Source organism: Grampus griseus (genome assembly GCF_964374135.1).
Source record: "Grampus griseus genome assembly, chromosome: 3".
Lineage (NCBI taxonomy): Eukaryota > Metazoa > Chordata > Mammalia > Artiodactyla > Delphinidae > Grampus > Grampus griseus.
Window position 1 is genome coordinate 27,478,462 of NC_139019.1, and position 19,792 is coordinate 27,498,253.

At 41.1% G+C, this 19,792-nt stretch overlaps 1 protein-coding gene across 3 annotated transcripts in view; it reads right to left on the bottom strand.

The window, feature by feature from the left end:
* Positions 1-4,405: 4,405 nt before the first annotated feature.
* ADAMTS12 (ADAM metallopeptidase with thrombospondin type 1 motif 12) overlaps positions 4,406-19,792 on the bottom strand; it is a 382,005-nt gene continuing 366,618 nt past the window's right edge. For all 3 annotated transcript variants that reach the window (XM_082652277.1, XM_082652278.1, XM_082652276.1), the window contains one exon: positions 4,406-4,617. In XM_082652277.1, the coding sequence (XP_082508403.1) occupies positions 4,439-4,617 (179 nt within the window). In that variant the 3' untranslated portion in view covers positions 4,406-4,438. The remainder of the gene's footprint in view (positions 4,618-19,792) is intronic.

Here is a 19,792-nt window from a genome sequence, read left to right on the forward strand (position 1 = left end):
GGGACAAAACTGTCCCCAGTTAGGGACAATTCTTCTAGATAAAAATGGACACAGTGAAGAAAGAGCAGAGAGATGCCTCGGTCTTTCTGGCAGGGTTAGTATAGGCTTCTCAGGGAATAGCATTTGAGCTAAGCCTTGCAGGATAAGGGTCACCTTATAGTGGTCATAGAAGAGTTTCCAAGGTACAAACAGGGACGTGTGCATGGCCCTTTGTGATTTCTTGACCCAAACCAGATTCCTACCACCCCTGTACATGCCTGCAAACATCTAGGATCACCTGTGGATGCCTCGCTCTTCCCATCTCCATGCTTTTATTCATTCCATGTGAGTGGATTCCATGTCCATATGTCCAAATTCTACAATTTCTGGTTACACTCACCATGCTGTGAACCACTTTTGAAAAAGGATTGGATTTCCAAAGCAAATTCCTCTCCATCATTGTTATTACTTTCTCTTAAGCATTATGTCTATACTTTGGATAGATTGAGGGACCAGATTATGCTGTGAGCTGCACTTATGAATACATTGGATCTGGGATTGTGGAGGATTTCAGGCATCACTTCAGATTCTCATACGGTGGATTGTGTCAGTTGTTGCACAATCATTCATGAGAAGAGACCTCAGTTCTACCTCACCTGGGATATGACTCATCTCGTGACATACTGATTTAGGGGTGGAGTAGGAGGGAATCTGCAGGGAGTGGGGGAGGAAGGATTGACAGCATCCTTCCCCAGGTTGCTGAATTCCAGGGTTTCTCTGGTGGGTGGTGGCAGTCTCGCAGTAGGGGTAAATGAATCACATGGACACACCAGTGAGTTTGGCCATTTATTGGTGCCACACAACGGCAGGCTATGGTTACAGTCTGGTTTTAAATACTGAGGTACCCACCAAGGTACCCCTTAAGGAGGCTGGGCCTGGCAAAGCAGCAGAGATGCAGAGAGGACAATGGATGAGGCCGTGTACCCCATACAACCACTTTGGAGGACAGTGATAGGTAGAATTGTGCTTCCCCCAACCAGGTTTTTTTTAATGACATAACTTAAAAATACTACTACTACTAATACTTGAACTAGCACTACAACAGAAAAAGAGTAGCATCAAATACGTTGGCTAAGTTTTAGCACCAGGCAGTTCATGTCATGTGGTCTCTCTCTTGAAAGTGAATCGCTATGCATAGATTCATTGTCCCAGGGCTTGATCCTAAAGTCAGAAGGGAGAAGAGCTAAGACCTGTACTCTCGGTGGCAGCAATGTGTAGCTTTCAGAGTTTGGAGGATTTTAGCGAACTCATTGGGAAATTATGATCTGAAACAATATCAATCCCTCAACGTGTGTTCCAGAAATGTGATAAAGGTTATCAAAAACATTCACTAACTATCCGAAAGCGTCACACTGGGATGACCCCACCAAGTAGAGACGGGTCAGGAGATTGGATGGAGGTGCATTCTTGATTAAGAAAACCGAATATTAAAACAAGTCGTTCTTACAAAGGGGCCATTGCTTGTATCACAAAATGATTTCCTGTTTTACAAAAATATTCACTATTTAGTCTCTTCAAATATTGTTTTCTTGTGGTGTGTTGAATTATGTTTTGATGTTTAAGAATTAAATTAACCCACACCTTTTCAGAGAAGAGCTAACTCTACCACTGGGAGAGGCAACGTAAACCAAATTGGGTTTGAGAATCTCATGTATTTAAGCACCAGGCCCTGTGGCGGCCTCTCTGATTCATGGTAGATGTGTATCCAGTGTCTCTTGCTGTACATCTCAGTTGCTTGTTCAAGGTGGGAAGAAAGGAGGCCATGGAAGAAATAAACCAACAACGCTACTTCATGTTGGCCCCCGTGAGCACCAAAAGGATGGTCAGACACCATTCAGGTTCTTGTCTTCAGAGTCTCCCTGTTAATCTGAGGTCCCTCTCTTATTGCAAACACGGGGACCTGTCAAAACCCTGATGACCCAAAGCTGAGTGACTGTCAAGGCAACAACCATGTCAAATGACTCTAGTAGCAAGTGCTGTCTTGATTCTGGGGTCCAGGACAGCTGCTACCCAACTGTCTTACAACACAGCCCCACATAGGAAGTGAATGTCCATGATTAGGGTTAGGGGCCAATATTCTGCCTTTGAGAAACTAGAGAAAGGCCTAGAATGGAGCACCCGGACAGACCCTTCCTACATTTCTACCATCTTTGCCACATGGGTCATAAATAACATTTTGCATATTGGGAAATCTGGCCTAGTTTAGTTTGCTGAGGTCAGTAGGCATTGGAGTTTGTTCCTGAGTTTTGTAAGACTGGTCATATCCAGGTCTCTGATGACATGCATTATCCTAGGGTAGCAGAGTACCAGGTTAAGTTAAATCCATCCAACTTACTAAATTAATCTCCCTGAAAGCCTACACTATACTTCAGGGACAGTTTTTGAGAACGGCCTCATTAGAAAAATCAGGTTCTTTTCTACTCACATCACTGACAATGTAAGCATCTTCTTGCTAAAACTTATTTCACCAGAGACTGTCACTGGCCAGCAATGTTTAGATTTAAAGACAGAATACAAGAACATAATTATATAGAAATAAATTCTCTGGTTTTGGTAAACATTTCTACTCACCTCCTGTTTCTGTTCTATCTCAAATTTCATCCCAACCCCAGTGTTTTATTTCCCACAGGCATTTATCATAATAATACACAGTAATGGCTTGAAAAAAAAAGCGCATAATATAAAAAATTTAAGCTTCTGGTATCCAAGCAATAGAACTGGCGTTGGCCAGCAACACCATTACAAATTTAACAGAAGATGCATGTGGACTTGCCCACTTGTACATCTATCTATATGTTTATATGTGTTCTGCCACCAACTAGATATTAGCACCATTTTTCAATAGCACCATTCTGCTGAACGGATAGATAATTCAAGGGAGAGATGGGATACTGTGCTCCATGGTGAATGTTAACGGGACCTGTGCGTGAGACTGAAGACACGCTGCCCATTACGTGAAGCCCACTCTCCTGCCTTCCCCTCTGTCAAGAGCTGATTCTGAGGGCTTCTTCCCCTGGGGGCTCCACAACCCTCATTTTCCACGTTCAGTTCATATAAATACCTCCCCTTACAAACCAGGAAATTCACCTTGAATCTGAGACCACAGCTTACTTTGACTCCTGACGGGTGATGGAAACATCCAGAATAAGCATTCTAACTTTCATTTCACTTTTTTGGACTACCTGACTCACCTGTCCTCCACCCCCACCCCAGGAAACAGATCCTCAAAAGTAACTATTGGGTGTGCTAGAGAATAGATCGGATTTACCTCACTTTTGAAAATTTTTTTTTTTCTCGAGACTAGAAGTTTATACTAAGTTTTTCTATACTTAATACAATTTACCTGGTTCTCGGAAATATTTTAATCTAGAGCTCCATTTTCCAACCTGAGGGTGGGTGGGGGCAGGTTGCAGCTGTGGACCTGGCCGTAGCAGTTGGGGTGTGTAAACCCCTAGTGGTGAAAAGACGTTCACCCTGAACTGAAGACTCAGGCAGGGAATCTGCTAGAGAAGGGAAAGCCACACAGGAAGACTCATTTGCTCTTCTGCAAAGGAATGGGTATTTGCCAGGGAAGTGGGAAGAACAAAAAGCCCATATTCTTCTCTTCCTTATACTAGCAAGAAATTGATTTCTGTTAATTTGCTTTTTAAGAATTTTCATAGAAATTATCCTTAAGTCAGAAATGTCTTCTGTATAACTAACCTAAATCCCTTAGGTTCACTAAAGCCTACAGTTCCTGCCCATGTCCTCTTCTTCTAGTGTCTCCAGGAAGGAATGGGAGTCCAAACAGCCCAGATGAAGAGTCCATAGGGATTAGGGACAGGCTGAGGATGAAGCCAGCACTTTCTCTTCCTGCCCCAGTTGAACACGGGGTGAAGAAAGCGGTCCCCTGCCTGGATGAATTACAAGAATGTTCCTGAAAGCTCTCCCATGACATTTTAAGCAGCAGCTGCCCCAAGTAGGGAGACAAAAAAGGATGATTTCACCAAGGTAAATTAACAAGGTTATTTGTTCCCTGGATAAGCGTGGCTCTGTTTCCTGATACTCTTGAGGTAGTCTGGGAAAAAATCTGGGCTCTCTGTTTTTATCTTTAAGGGAGGAACAAAAGACATCATTTCACAGACTTGCCCACCTTGGCACCTTTCCCACGAGCTGATCTCACGAAAGGACCGATTCTCCTGGATACCTCACCTGCCTATCAGGGAGCGGTGAGTATTACAGTCCCATGTCTCCTATGAGGGGCGTTTTGTGGCTAAAAACAGTGGGCTTTGTTTAGTTATGAGCCAAAGTTGAACCTGAAATACACAGTAAAACCGCAGTGAAGTGGTCCCTGGGCCTAGAACACGTCACGGTCAGCAGGCTGCTGCAGTCTGTGGTGGAGGGTGGCTTTCTTCTGGACTTAGGGTGCTCTGGGGTTTTTGAGTGGCTGTCGCTTTCTTGGCCTTTGGGTGTGGGCGATGTGTGTCTTGGAACACGAGAGGCAGCACTGAGCCCTCACGGTGGGCACAGAACATTTCTTCATGGCTTTTAGTGTCTGGCAGAAACTGGCTGATAACTTGTCTTTGGTGCAAAGTAAATCTGTGGGAGGAAAAAAAAATAGGAAAAAAACCGAAGATTATCCTTTTGTAAGTGAATAAGTGTGACTTCTATTAATGGAAGACTTTGTGTCTACTGAGAAAGGCTCCATAACAATTCATAATGGTTGACATCCACTGACATTCACTCCTGTGTAGCAATGTTATACATTCCCACCCTTGCCATGGCCACCCGGTGGTGAATACTTCCCCACTCCTGGACTTTGGGTTCAGCCCTCTGACTTGCTTTGGACAATGGGATGTTAGTGGACGTGATCCCTGCAGGGCCTTGGAATGTGAGGGAGGATGAAGCTGCCCCGATGAGCTTCTGCCATCACCGTTAGAAGACTCTGGCTCATGTAGCCACTGGACCAAGGAGGATGAGACACATGGAGCAGACCTAGACCCAACCTACAGCTTGCAGCCGAGGCCAACCACGGCCAAGCTAGATCAGCTGAAAATTCACCCTTGTAGTTTTAAAGCACTGAGTTTCGAGGTGCCTTGTTATGCAGGATTGTTATGCAATAGTTGAATGCAATATTTTACTTGCATCGCTTCATTGAATCTTCACAGCGGTAACGAATCAGGTAAATACAACTGTTCTTTCCGTTTTACAAAAGGAGACGTAAAGCCTACAGAAGTTAAGCACTTGCACAATGTTATCCAGCTGATGAGGGGCACAGTCAGATCTGAACATGGGCAGTTTTGACTCTAGCTCATGCTTTTATCAGTCATATCATCCGGAGCACCAAGCAGTCACCCCGCCAGCCAACCAGCCAATGCTTCCTGAGCAAAGGATATAGATATATAAAATGTGGTCACTGCCCTCCAGAAAGGTACCGTGTAGACGAAGGCATAAGACATGCACAAATAATTCCCAGGGTAAGGATACAATTAGTTACTTGGGTGCTAATCCTTGTTCTACCCTAACTCTGGGCAAGTAAGTTCCTGAATTATTTTGGCCCTCCTTTCCTCATATATGAAACAGGGAATTGGACTAGATTTCTCAGGGACCACCCTTGCATATTCTATGGGTGGTACTCAGACTGCACTGGCCCACGTACTCCTGGTCTGGAAGGAATTCACTAAGGCCCCAATAACACATTTTTCTTTTATAAAGTGAAATTGTTTCAAACTTTGCTTCAGTGCCTCTCAGAGCTCTGGTTGATCTTTCTCCATTACAGAAAAGATTTGAACAGTTCTAAAGAAAAGCTTTTCCCCAAACAGGCTGCTGTCCTTTGTAAATAGAACTGTCAGTAAAAGTAGAAATTGAGGTAGTATTCTCTTTACCCAAATCTGTGACAGTATTTTTGCCTCTCTATGCATTTTTCACCTTCAGGTCATGAAGGCAAAAAAATGCTTTTTATCTTCTCAGAACTCATTTCATTGACTGTGCCTGGTTTTTTCATGAAGAAATGTCTTCTGTTAGCTGTCAGAATTCCATTTGGTTTGCAAGTGTTAAGTGCACTTGGGAGTAGGTAACATATAATGCTCCTAGAACCCCAAACCTCTTCATTGCTGATTATTTTCTTCTTCAGGCCTCTTCCTAAACAGTTCATAAAAATCAGTGCCCTCTAATCCCCCAGGAAACTTCTATACACGATCTGACATTTCAGAAAGAGTTCATATTTCTGCCAAGTGTTCCTACTGTGGAATAGAAATCTGAGCTCTTCATCTCCCACGTGCCCACCAGAGCAGGTGTTCTCCATGGGGCTTGGGCTGTGCATCGTGTAGGCTGCTGTTCAGAACAAGGCAGGGCTTCCTCCCTAGGCTTCTGGCATTGAGGCAGGGCCCAGCATGGAAGCCTAGGCATCATAGGGCTGCTCTGATTTCTTAGCCAGCCTCTCCTAAATTCCTTATGGATGGTAGACGGAGAAGGTGCATCTGGGGTAGCTCTTTGCCCCACATTCTCCCTGCCATGAGTATGTGAGTGCTCTGGGGCTACTACAAGAAAAGAAGACAGAGGAAGTATGAAAGCTTAGCTTCCATTCCTTCTCTCCACAAAGCTTCTTTTGGCCACATTGGACCACATGGATCCCTTCTGTCCCAATCTCCAAACTTGTATTATTATTGTTAACGTTTGCTCAAACATGGCACTATGTTCTATCATGAACAGTTCTGTAAATGGCGTTGAGCCTTTTCTGCTAAAGGCTGAAGTGTGACCTCTCTCTAGGGTGTCTACCATTCTAAAAAGGCCTCTTAGAGGACCCCAAAGTCTTTAACTTTGTTCTGGGTTGAATTGGATCCTCCAAAGTTGAAGTGTTCCCCCAAAGTTGAAGTCATAACCATTGGTACCTGTGAATGTGATGTTATTTGGAAATATTTCCTTGCAGATGTAATTATGATGTAAATTAAGATGACTTAATCAACATGACTGTGTCCTTATAGAGAGAGAAGAGATAGACAGACACATGCAGTAAAGAGAAAGCCATGTGACGACACAGACACACAGAGGAAGGTGGCCATGTGATGATGGGGGCAGAGACTGGAGTTATGCAGCTACAAGCCAAGGAAAGCCGGTGACTACCAGAAGCTAAGAGACAGAGAGCATGGCCCTACCAAGAACCGTGGTTTTTGAACTTCTTGCCTCCAGAACGGTGAGACTAAATTTCTGTTGTTTTAACGACACAGATAGCAATTTCTTAAGCACTTACCACACACTAGGCAATGTGCCTGGCTTATACTATCTCATTTGATCTTCATATAAATTTACTTATACCTATTGTTCTCCCTTTAATACTGAAGTTCCACAGAGGCTTAATAACTGGCCCAGTGTCTCATAGCTGGAACACAGATGGTGGTGCTGGAATCTGAATGCTGCCTCGGTGCCTCTAAAGCACTGGCACCAAGAAAATGAATCTCTTGTGCTGCTTATGGGGAAGGAGGGGCCCACATGGACAGGTCTTCCCTGACCAGAGCAGCTTCATTTGTTCAACCAAGGGCCCCCACTTGTCAGGTCAACGTCTACCTGACTGAAAGAGGCTCAACCAAGCCTGGTGTCCTTGCCTGATCTTGGCAACCACTGGATCATGAGCCCAGCTTTTCAACGGTCCTCAGAGCCCTGGGCACATGTGAGTCCTGGAATCCTCCTGTTTAAAAGTGGGAAACTGGAAGGAAGAGTGGAGGATACCAGTGACCTATATTGGGAGCCTCTGTTCCAGCTCTGTTTAGCAGCTCATTTAGACAATGGCTGGGAGCCCAACATCACGGCAGGCAGGGCTTAATTGCACCAGTTCTCGTTATTATTGTGAAACAATGAAGGCTGCTGTGTTCATCAGCCAACGGGATCCCAGCTGAAGCACACAATGCTTATAATTGGGGGCAACTTAGAGAGGACATCCCAATTTGCCTATGCCTGTTTAATAGAAATCATACTTGGAAATGTAAAGGGACAGTCATAAGCTTGTTCCCCTGCTGTCTTGAAGGGATGATATTTTGCCCACAAAAGTTGGAAAATAATTTCAATGTTGTTGGCAAATACAGTGTCTGTAAGACTTTGGGTTTTGTGAGGCCAGGGAATGTGTCAGACTCATTTCTGTGTCCTCAGTTTTTAGTACTTGCCTGAGACATATCTTGTGATCAGTAATATTTGCTGAATAAATGAAAGTTCTGTTCATCTGGAAGAATATCTTTCAGTAGGAAGATGCTAAGCTCACCTCCGCCCACAGGCACACCAAAATTACAACTATTTACAGAGCAACTATTGATGAGAAAGATTGGAAGACTGGCAGAAAAGCTCTTCTACGACTAAAAATATAAAGAAGGAACCACAACAAGACAGGTAGGAGGGATGGAGATGTGGTATAGTCAGGACCCATACCCCTGGGTGGGTGAACCACAAATGGGAGAATAATTACAGAGGTTCTCCATGAGCGAGGGGCTTGAGCTCCACATCAGGCTCCCAAGCCCAGTGGTCCTGCACTGAGAAGATAAGCCCCCAGAACATTTAGCGTAAAGGTCAGTAGGGCTTAATCAGGAGAGCCAGGGGCTATGGGGAATAGAGACTCCACTCCTAAAGGGCACACACAAAATCTCACAGGACCCAGTGCAGAAGCAGTAATTTGAAAGGAGCCTGGGTCAGACCCACCTGCTGATCTTGGAGAGCCTCCTGCAGAGACAAGAGGCAACTAGAGCTCACCCTCGGGACACAGACACTGGTGACAGCTGTTTTGGGAAGCTCATTCTACCACGAGGACACTGGTGCTGGCAAGCACCATTTTGGAATCCTCCCTCCAACACTAGGACCAGGCTCCACCCACCAGTCTGTCAGCACCAGTACTGCGATGCCTCAGGCTGAGCAACTAGCTAGGTGGAGACACAGCCCCACTCACCAGCAGCCCTGCTGCCTTAAAAACCCCTGAGCTGCTTTGGGACCTGGCCCTGTCCACCAGAGGGCCCAGCCCTGCGTGTGCTGAGACTAGCCAACTAGCCTCAGGACTCCAGGGCCCTGGAGCCAGAGACCCTGGCTCCACCCACCAGTGGGCAGACACCAGCTCCAGGACCCTCAGGGCCCTGCAGCCAGAAGTCTGAAGACCAAGTTTTACCCACCAGTGGGTAGACACAAGCCCCAGGACTACTGCAGCTTGCCATGTCAGTACCCCCTGGGCCTGACCATCAGCAGGCTAACATCTGCTCTGAGACACCTTGAGTCCCTCAGCTAGCAGTCCCAGGATCTGGCCCCACCTACCAGTGGGGTGACACCAGCTCCGAGACACATTGTATCTCTCACCAGCAGGCCAGCACCAGCTTTGGGACACCCTGGAACTCACAGCCAGCCATGTCAGGAACCGGGTCTGCAGTCACCCACTCCAGAACCCAGCTCTGCCTACAAGCCAGCCAGGACTACCCAGGGGAATCCCGGGACTCTGCAGCCAGCTATCATCTCATGCCCTGCCCCACCAGCTAGCAGTCTCCACACAAGGCAGAGCCTCACACCAACCTAATAGGAAGCCAGCCACACCTACCAGACTACCCACAGTAGTCAGCTCATCACAAAAAGAAGGACCCATGCAGCCCATGTAGGGGGCACCCCTATAGCATATAGCTCTGGTGATCAGAGGGGAGTATGCTGCTGGGACACACAGGATGTCTCCTACAAAAGGCCACTTCTCCAGGGTGAGAAAACATAATCAACCTACCAAATACATCGAAATAAAAACAGCAAATTAGGGAAAATGAGGCAACAGAGGAATATATCTCAAATGAAAGAATAAGATAAAACCCCAGAAGAATTAACTGAACTGAAGATAGACAACCTATCCAATAAAGAGTTCAAGGTAATGATTGTAAAGATACTCAAAGAACTTGGGAGAAAAATGGGTGAATACAGTAAGAAGATTAACAAAGAGAAAGAAACAGAGCTAAAGAATAGAAAAACTGAAATAAAAAATACACTAAAAGGATTAAATAGTAGATTAGATGATACAGAGGAATGGATCAGTGAACTGGAAAGCAGAGTAGTGGAAACAATTGAAGTTGAACAGAAAAAAAGAATTTAAAAAATGAGGACAATTCAGAAACCTCTGTGATATAACATCAAATGTACTAACATTCACATTATACAGCTCCCAGATGGAGAACAGAGAGAGAAATGGGAAGAGGACATATTTGATGATATAATAGCTAAAAACTGCCCTAACCTGGGATAGGAAATAGACAACCAGGACCAGGAAGCACAGAACCCAAAACAGGAACCCGAAGATGATCATACCAAGACACAATGTAATTAAAATGGCAAAAATTAAAGATAAAGGGAGAAAATTAAAATCAGCAAGGGATGCTGGAGAGGGTGTGGTGAAAAAAGGGAACCCTCCTATATTGTTGGTGGGAATGTAAACTGGTACAGCCACTATGGAGAACAGTATGGAGGTTCCTTAAAAAACTAAATATAGAACTACCATACGACCCAGCAATCCCACTACTGGGCATCTATCTGGAGAAAAGATAGATGCACCACAATGTTCACTGCAGCACTATTTACAATAGCCAGGACATGGAAGCAACCTAAATGTCCATCAACAGACGAATGGATAAAGAAGATGTGGTACATATATACAGAGGAATATTACCCAGCCATAAAAAAGAAAAAAATAATGCCATTTGCAGCAACATGAATGGACCCAGAGATTGTCATACTGAATGAACAAAGATCACATGATATCACTCATATGTGGAATCTAAAAAAGGCTACAAATGAACTTATCTACAAAACAGTAATAGAGTTTGGGACTTCCCTGGTGGTCCAGTGGTAAAGAATACACCTTACAATGCACGGGACACAGGTTTGATCCCTGGTCAGGGAACTAAGATCCCACATGCCATGGGGCAAATAAGCCCATGCACCACAACTACTCAGCTTGCGTGCCTCAACTAGAGAGCCTGTGTGCCACAAACTATAGAGCCCACATGCCCTGGAGCCTGCGTGCCACAACTAGAGAGAGAAAACCTGCACACCGCAACTAGATAGAAGCCTGTACACCACAACAAAAATCCCGCATGCCTCAATGAAGATCCCGTGGGCTGCAACTAAGATCTGATGCAGCCAAAAATAAAATAAATAATAAAGAAATCTTAAAAAAAAAACCAGAAATAGAGTTACAGATGTAGAAAATAAACTTATGGTTACTGGGGGTATGTCAGGGGAAGGGATAAATACTGGGGGGTATGTCCGGGGGAGGGATAAATAGGAAGATTGGGATTGACACATACACACTACTACATGTAAAATAGATAACTAATAAGGACCTACTGTATAGCACAGGGAACTCTACTCAATACTCTGTAATGGCCTATATGGGAAAAGAATCTAAGAAAGAATGGATATATGTATATGTATAACAGATTCAGTTTGCTGTACACCTGAAACTAATACAATATACCCCAACAAAAATAAAAATAAAAATATCAGCAAGGGAAAAGCAACGAGTAGAAAAAAACTCCCATATGATCAGTTGACTCTTCAGCAGAAACTCTGCAGGCCAGAAGGGCACGATATATTTCAAGTGATGAAAGGGGAAAGAATACTCTACCTGGCAAAGCTTTCATTTAGATTTGATAGAGAGATCAAAAGCTTTACAGACAAGCAAAAGCTAAAAAATTCAGCACCACCAAACCAGCTTTACAAGAAATACTAAAAGGAACTTCTCTAAGTGAAAAAGAAAATGGCACAGTTAGAAACATGAAAATTGTAAAAGGAAAATTTAAGTGGTAAAGACAAATATGCAATAAAGGTAATAAATCAACCGTGTATAAAGCTAGTAGAAAGATTAAAAGGCAAAAGTAGTAAAATCATCTATATCCACATAAGTAGTTAAGGGATATACAAAACAAAAACATATAAAATATGTCAAAAACAGTAAACATGGGAGAGGGGAGTAAAAATGCAGGGTTGTTAAAATGCATTTGAACTTAGAGATCAGCAACTTAAAATAATTATATATATATGGCTATATATAAACCTCATGGTAACCACAAACCAAAAATCTATCATAGATACACAAAAAAGAGAAAGAAATCCAAATATAACACTAAAGATAGCCAACAAATCAAAAGAAGTGAAGAAAAGAAATGAACAAAAAAGAACTACAAAAACAATTAAAAATGGCAATAAGTACATATGTATCAACAATTACTTTAAATATAAATGAACTAAATGCTCCAATTGAAAGACATAGAGTGGCTGAAGGGATACAAATACAAAACCTGTATGCCTATAAGAGACTCACTTCAGATCTAAAAACACAGACTGAAAGTGAGGGGATGGAAAGAGGTATTCCATGAAAATAGAAGTGAAAAGAAAGCCATGGTAGCAATACAGGTATCAGACAAAATAGACCTTAAAACAAAGATTGTAACAAGAGACAAAGAACATTATACAATGATCAAGAAATCAAGAAGACGATATAACAAAAGTAAATATATATTCACCCAACATAGGGAGCACCTAAATACATAAAGCAAATATTAACAGACATTAAAGGGAGAAATTGACAGTAACTCAGTAATAGTAGGGGAATTTCACACCATGCATACATCAGCGGGCAGATCATCCAGAAAGAAAATCAATAAGGAAACACTGGCCTTAAATGGTACATTAAACAAGCTCCCAGAGGAAGCTGATGCTACTGGTTCACGGACCACATTAACACAGATTGGAACAGGGTCCAAGGACGAGATGGTGGAGTAGAAGAACCTGAGCTCACCTCCTCTTAAGAAAACACCAAAATCACAACTAACTGTGAACCATCAACAAAAAAGACTGAAACCTACCAAAAAAGATATTCTACTTCCAAAACAAAGAAGAAGCCACCCACAATGAGTTGGTAGAAGGGGTGCATCTGTGATACAATCAAATCTCAAACCTGCTGGGTGGGTGACCCACAAACTGGAAAATAATTATATCACAGAGGTTCTCCCATAGGAGTGAGGGTTCTGAGCCCCATGTCAGGCTTCCCAGTTTAGGGGTTTGGAATTGGGAGGGGGAGCCCCCAGGGCATTTGGCTTTGAAGCCCAGCGGGGCTTGATCGCAGGAACTTCACAGGAATGGGGGAAACAAACTCCACTCTTGGATGGTGCACAGAAAGTCTCGTGTGCACCAGGACCGAGGGGAAAAAGCAGTGACTTCATAGGCACCTGGGCCAGACCCTACCTGCTGGGCTTGGAGGGTCTCCTGGTGAGGTGGGGGGGGGGTGGCTGTGGCTCACTGTGGGGACAAGGACACTGGTGGCAAAGGTACTGGGGAGTACTCCCTAGTGTGAGTTGTCCTGTAGGCCCCCATTTTGATGCCAAGACCTGGCCCTACCCATTTAGAGAAGAGTTGACACCTATCCTTCTAAAATTATTTTTAAAAATTTTAGAGGGGCTTCCCTGGTGGCACAGTGGTTGAGAGTCCACCTGCTGATGCAGGGGACATGGGTTCGTGCCCCGGTCTGGGAGGATCCCACATGCCGCGAGGCGGCTGGGCCCATGAGCCATGGCCACTGAGCCTGTGCATCCGGAGCCTGTGCTCCACAATGGGAGAGGCCACAGCAGTGACAGGCCCACATACAGAAAAAAAAAAGAAATTTAGAGGAAGGAACACTCCCAAACTCATTCTATGAGGTCACCATCACCCTGATACCAAAACCAGACAGATAGCCACCCCCCCCCCACAAAAAAAGAAAGAAAATTACAGGCCAATACCACCAATAAACAAAGATGCAAAAATCATCAATAAAATACTAGCAAACTGAATCCAACAATATATTAAAAGGATCATACACCATGATCAAGTGGGATTTATCCCAGGGATGCAAGGATTTTTCAATATCCACAAATCAATCAGTGTGATACACCACATTAATAAAGTGAAAAATAAAAACCATGATTATCATAATAGATGCAAAAAAAGCTTTTGACAAAATTCAAAACCAATTTATGATTAAAAAAACTCTCTGGAAAGCGGGCATAGAGGGAACATACCTCAACATAATAAAGGCCATATATGACAAACCCACAGCTAACAACATATTCAATGGTGAAAAACTTAAGGCATTTCCTCTAAGATCAGGAATGAGACAAGGATGTCCACTCTCACCACTTTTATTCAACATGGTTTTGGAAGTCCTAGCCACGGCAATCAGAGAAGAAAAATAAATAAAAGGAATTCAAATTGGCAAAGAAGAAGTAAAACTGTCACTGCCTGCAGATGACATAATACTATACATAGAAAATCCTAAAGATGTTACCAGAACATTACTAGAGCTCATCAATGAATTCGGTAAAGTTGCAGGATACAAAATTAACCCTCAGAATGGGAGAAAATATTTGCAAATGAAGCAACTGACAAAGGATTAATCTCCAAAATTTACAAGCAACTCATGCAGCTCAATAACAAAAAAACAAACAACCCAATCCAAAAATGGGCAGAAGACCTAAATAGACATTTCTTCAAAGAAAATATACAGACTGCCAACATACACATGAAAGAATGCTCAACATCATTAATCATTAGAGAAATGCAAATCAAAACTACAATGAGATATCATCTCACACCAGTCAGAATGGCCATCATCAAAAAATCTAGAAACAATAAATGCTGGAGAGGGTGTGGAGAAAAGGGAACACTCTTGCACTGCTGGTGGGAATGTGAATTGATACAGCCACTATGGAGAATGGTATAGTGGTTCCTTAAAAAACTACAAATAGAACTACCATATAACCCAGCAATCCCACTACTGGGCATATACCCTGAGAAAACCATAACTCAAAAAGAGTCATGTACCAAAATGTTCATTGCAGCTCTATTTACAATAGCAAGGAGATGGAAACAACCTAAGTGTCCATCATCAGATGAATGGATAAAGAAGATGTGGCACATATATACAATGGAATATTAGTCATAAAAAGAAATGAAATTGAGCTATTTGTAATGAGGTGGATAGACCTAGAGTCTGTCATACAGAGTGAAGTAAGTCAGAAAGAGAAAGACAAATACCATATGCTAACACATATATATGGAATTTAAGAAAAAAAAATGTCATGAAGAACCTAGGGGTAAGACAGGAATAAAGACACAGACCTACTAGAGAATGGACTTGAGGATATGGGGAGGGGGAAGGGTAAGCTGTGACAAAGCGAGAGAGAGGCATGGACATATATACACTACCAAACGTAAGGTAGATAGCTAGTGGGAAGCAGCCACATAGCACAGGGAGATCAGCTCGGTGCTTTGTGACCCCCTGGATGGGTGGGATAGGGAGGGTGGGAGGGAGGGAGACACAAGAGGGAAGAGATACGTGAACATATGTATATGTATAACTGATTCACTTTGTTATAAAGCAGAAACTAACACACCATTGTGAAGCAATTATACTCCAATAAAGATGTCAAAAAACAAAACAAAACAAAATTAATAAACAGAAATCTGTTGCATTTATATACACAAAGAAAGAAAGATCAGAAAGAGAAATTAAGGAAACAGTCCCATTTACTATTGCATAAAAAAAGAATAAAATACCTAGGAATAAACCTACCTAAGGAGGCAAAAGACTGGTACTCTGAAAACTGTAAGATACTTATGAAAAAAAAAAAAAAAGATGACATAAACAGATGGAAAGATACCATGTTCTTGGATTGAAGAATCAATATTGTCAAAGTGACTATACCACCCAAGGTAATCTACAGATTTATGCAATCCCTATCAAATGACCAATGGCAGTTTTTGCAGATCTAGAACAAAAAACTTAAAATTTGTATGGAAACATAAAAGACCCCAAATAGGCAAAGCAATCTTGAGAAAGAAAAACAGAGCAGGAGGAATCAGGCCCCCTGACTTCAGGCTATACTATAAAGCTACAGTAATCAAAACAGCAGGGTACTGGCAAAAAGACAGAAATATAGATCAATGTAACAGGATATACAGCCCAGAAATAAACTCACACACCTACAGTCAATTAATCTATAACAAAGGAGGCAAGAATATACAGTGGAGACAAGACTGTATCTTCAGTACGTGGTGCTGGGAAAACTGGACAACTACATGTAAAAGAATGAAGTTAGAGAATGTACTAAAACCATGCACAAAAATATACACAAAATGGATTTAAGACCAGATACTATAAAACTCTTAGAGGAAAACACAGGCAGAACACTCTTTGACATAAATTGCAGCAATATCCTTTTGGATTCACCCCTTAGAGTAAGAAAAATAAAAACAAAAATAAACAAATGGGACCTAATTAAACTTAAAAGCTTTTGCGCCACCAAGAAAACTATAAACAAAAAGACAACTCACAGAATGGGAAAAAATACTTGCAAATGAAGCAATTGACAAAGGATTAATCTCCAAAATATACAAACAGCTCATGCAGCTCAATATCAAAAAAACAAAAAACCCAATCAAAAAATGGGCATATCTAAATAGACATTTCTTCAAAGAAGACATGCAGATGGCAAAAAAACACGTGAAAATATGTTCAACATCACTAATTATTAGAGAAATGCAAATCAAAACTATAATGAGGTATCACCTCACACCAGTCAGAATGGCCATTGTCAGAAAGTCTACAAACAGTAAATGCTGGAGAGGGTGTGGAAAAAACGGAGCCCCCTTACACTGTTGGTGGGAATGTAAATTGGTGCAGCCACTATGGAGAACAGTAGGAAGGTTCCTTAAAAACTAAAGATAGAGCTACCATATTATCCTGTAATCCCACTCCTGGGCATATATCTGGAGAAAACCATACTTCAAAAAGATACAGCCACCCCAATATTCATTGCAGTATTATTTACCATAGCCAAGACATGGAAGCAAACTAAATGTCCATCAGCAGATGAATGGATAAAGAAGATGTGGTATATACGTATAATGGAATATTACTCAGCCATAAAAAGAATGAAATAATGCCACTTGCAGCAAAATTGATGGACATAGAGATTATCATATGGACATAGAGATTATCATACTAAGTACAGTAAGTCAGACAAAGACAAATATCATATGACATCACTTATATGTGGAATATAAAAAACATACAAATGAACTTATTTACAAAACAGAAACAGACTCACAGGGTTAGAAAACAAACTTATGGTTACCAAAGGCAAAAGGTGGGGGGAAGGGATAAATTAGGAAGTTGGGATTAACATATAGACACTACTATAAATAAAATAATCAACAAGGACCTACTGCATAGCACAGGGAACTCTCCTCAATATTCTGTAATAACCTATATGGGAACAGAATCTGAAAAAGAATGGATATATGTATATGTATAACTAAATCACCCTGCTGTACACCTGAAACACAACGTTGTAAATCAACTATACTCCAATATAAAATAAAAATTAAAAAAAATAAGTATAAGAGCTCTAAAAAAAGATCACTGATCACAGATCACCATAATTTAGTAGTAATGAAAAAGCTTATAATATTATGAGAAGTACCAAAATGTGACTCTGAGACACTAAGTGAGGAAATGCTGTTGGGAAAATGGTGGCAATAGTCTTACTCAACTCAGAGTTGCCACAAACCTTCAATTTATAAAAATGTAATATCAGAGAAGCATAATAAAGTGGCAAACAATAAAAAAAACACAGCATGGATCCGCTTGACTAGAGAATATGTACTTCACATATGTTCTTTGACTTTGGCAATGGTATCTTGTGATTTAAGGGTTTTCCTTTTGGTTGGCTGGTTTTTCTTCAGATGAACCTATTCTTGATGAAAGTGAGATCTTAATGAAACCTTAATTCAGACACTGCAAATCACAAACACACTCTATGTATGAAAGAAACAGATAAATATCCCCACATTTCTTTCCCAGTTCCAATTACCCATTTCAATAAAAAATTTTTCCTTAAAAAAAATGATACATTAAACCAAATGGAGACACACACACACACACACACAGACACACACACACACACACATATATATACCTTCCATCCAAAAGCAGCAAATAAACATTCTTTAAGATGTACATGGAACATTCTACAGGATAGATCACATTATGCCACAAAACAAGTCTCAGTAAATTTAAGATAACTGAAATCATATCAAGCATCTTTTCCAAATACAATATATGAGACTAGAAATCAGCTACAAGAAAAAACTTCAAAAAACACAAACGTGGAGACTAAATAACATTCTACTAAGCAACCAACGGATCACTGAGGAAATAAAAGAAGAAATCAAAAAATACCTATAGACAGATAAAAACAAAACACAAAGATCCAAAGTCTGTGGGATGCAACAAAAGCAGTTCTAAGAAGGAAATTTTAGTCATACAAGCCTACCTCAGGAAACAAGAAACATCTCAAAAAAACCCCAACATTACACCTAAAGGAATTAGAAAAAGAAGGACAAACAAAACCCAAAGTTAGAAGGAAAAAGATCATATATATCAGAGCACAAATAAATGGAGACTAATAAAACAATAATAAAGATCAATGAAACTGAGAGCTGGTTCTTTGAAAAGATAAAAAGAGGGCCCAAATCAATAAAATCAGAAGTGAAAAAGAAGTAACAACTGATACCACAGAAATACGAAGGATCATAAGAAATTATATGAACAATTATACACCAATGAAATGGATGACCTAGGAGAAATGTACAAATTTCTAGAAATGTACAATCTCACAAGACTGAATCAGGAAGAAATAGCAAATGTGAATAGACTGATTACCAGTAATGAAAAATGAATCAATAATAATAAAAAAAAACCTCCCAACAAACAAAAGCCTGGAGCCAGATGACTTCATAGGTGAATTCTACCAAACATTTAGAGAAGAGTAACATGTATCCTCTTCAAACTATTCCAAAAAATTGAGGAGGGAGAAATACTTACAGACTCATTCCACAAGGCCAGCATTGCCCCGATATCAAAACCAGATAAAGAGATCACAAAAAAGAAAATTACAGGCCAGTATCATAGATGGACAAATGCAAAACTCCTCAACAAAATATTAGCAAACCAAATTCAACAATACATTCAAAGGATCATATACCATGATCAAGTGGGATTTATCCCAGGGATACAAGGATGGTTCAGTATTTGCAAATCAATCAATATGATACACCACATTAACAAATTGAAGAATGAAATAATATGATCATCTCAACAGCTGCCAAAAAGCTTTTGATAAAATTCAACATCCATTTATGATAAAAAAAACTCTCCAGAAAGTGAGTTTAGAGGGAACATACTTCAACACAATAAAGCCCATATGATAAGCCCACAGCTAACATCACAGTCAATAATGAAAAGCTTAGTGCATTTCTTCTAAGATCAGGAAGAACACAAGGATGTCCACTCTCACCACTTTTATTCAACGTAGTATTGGAAGTCCTAGCCACAGCAATCAGAAAAATAAAATAAATCCAAACTGGAAAGGAAGAAGTAAAATTGTCACTGTTTGAAGATGACATGACACTAAACATAGAAAATCCTAAAGATGCTACCAGAAAACTAGTAGAGCTCATCAATGAATTCAGTAAAGTAGCAGGTTACAAAATTAATATACAGAAATCTGTTGCATTTCTATAACTAACAATGAACTATTAGAGAAATTAAGGAAACAATCCCATTTACAACCACATCAAAAGGAATAAAATACCAAGGAATAAATCTAAGGAGGTAAAAGACCTGTACTTGTAAAACTATAAGACAATGATAAAAGAAATTGAAAATGACACAAAC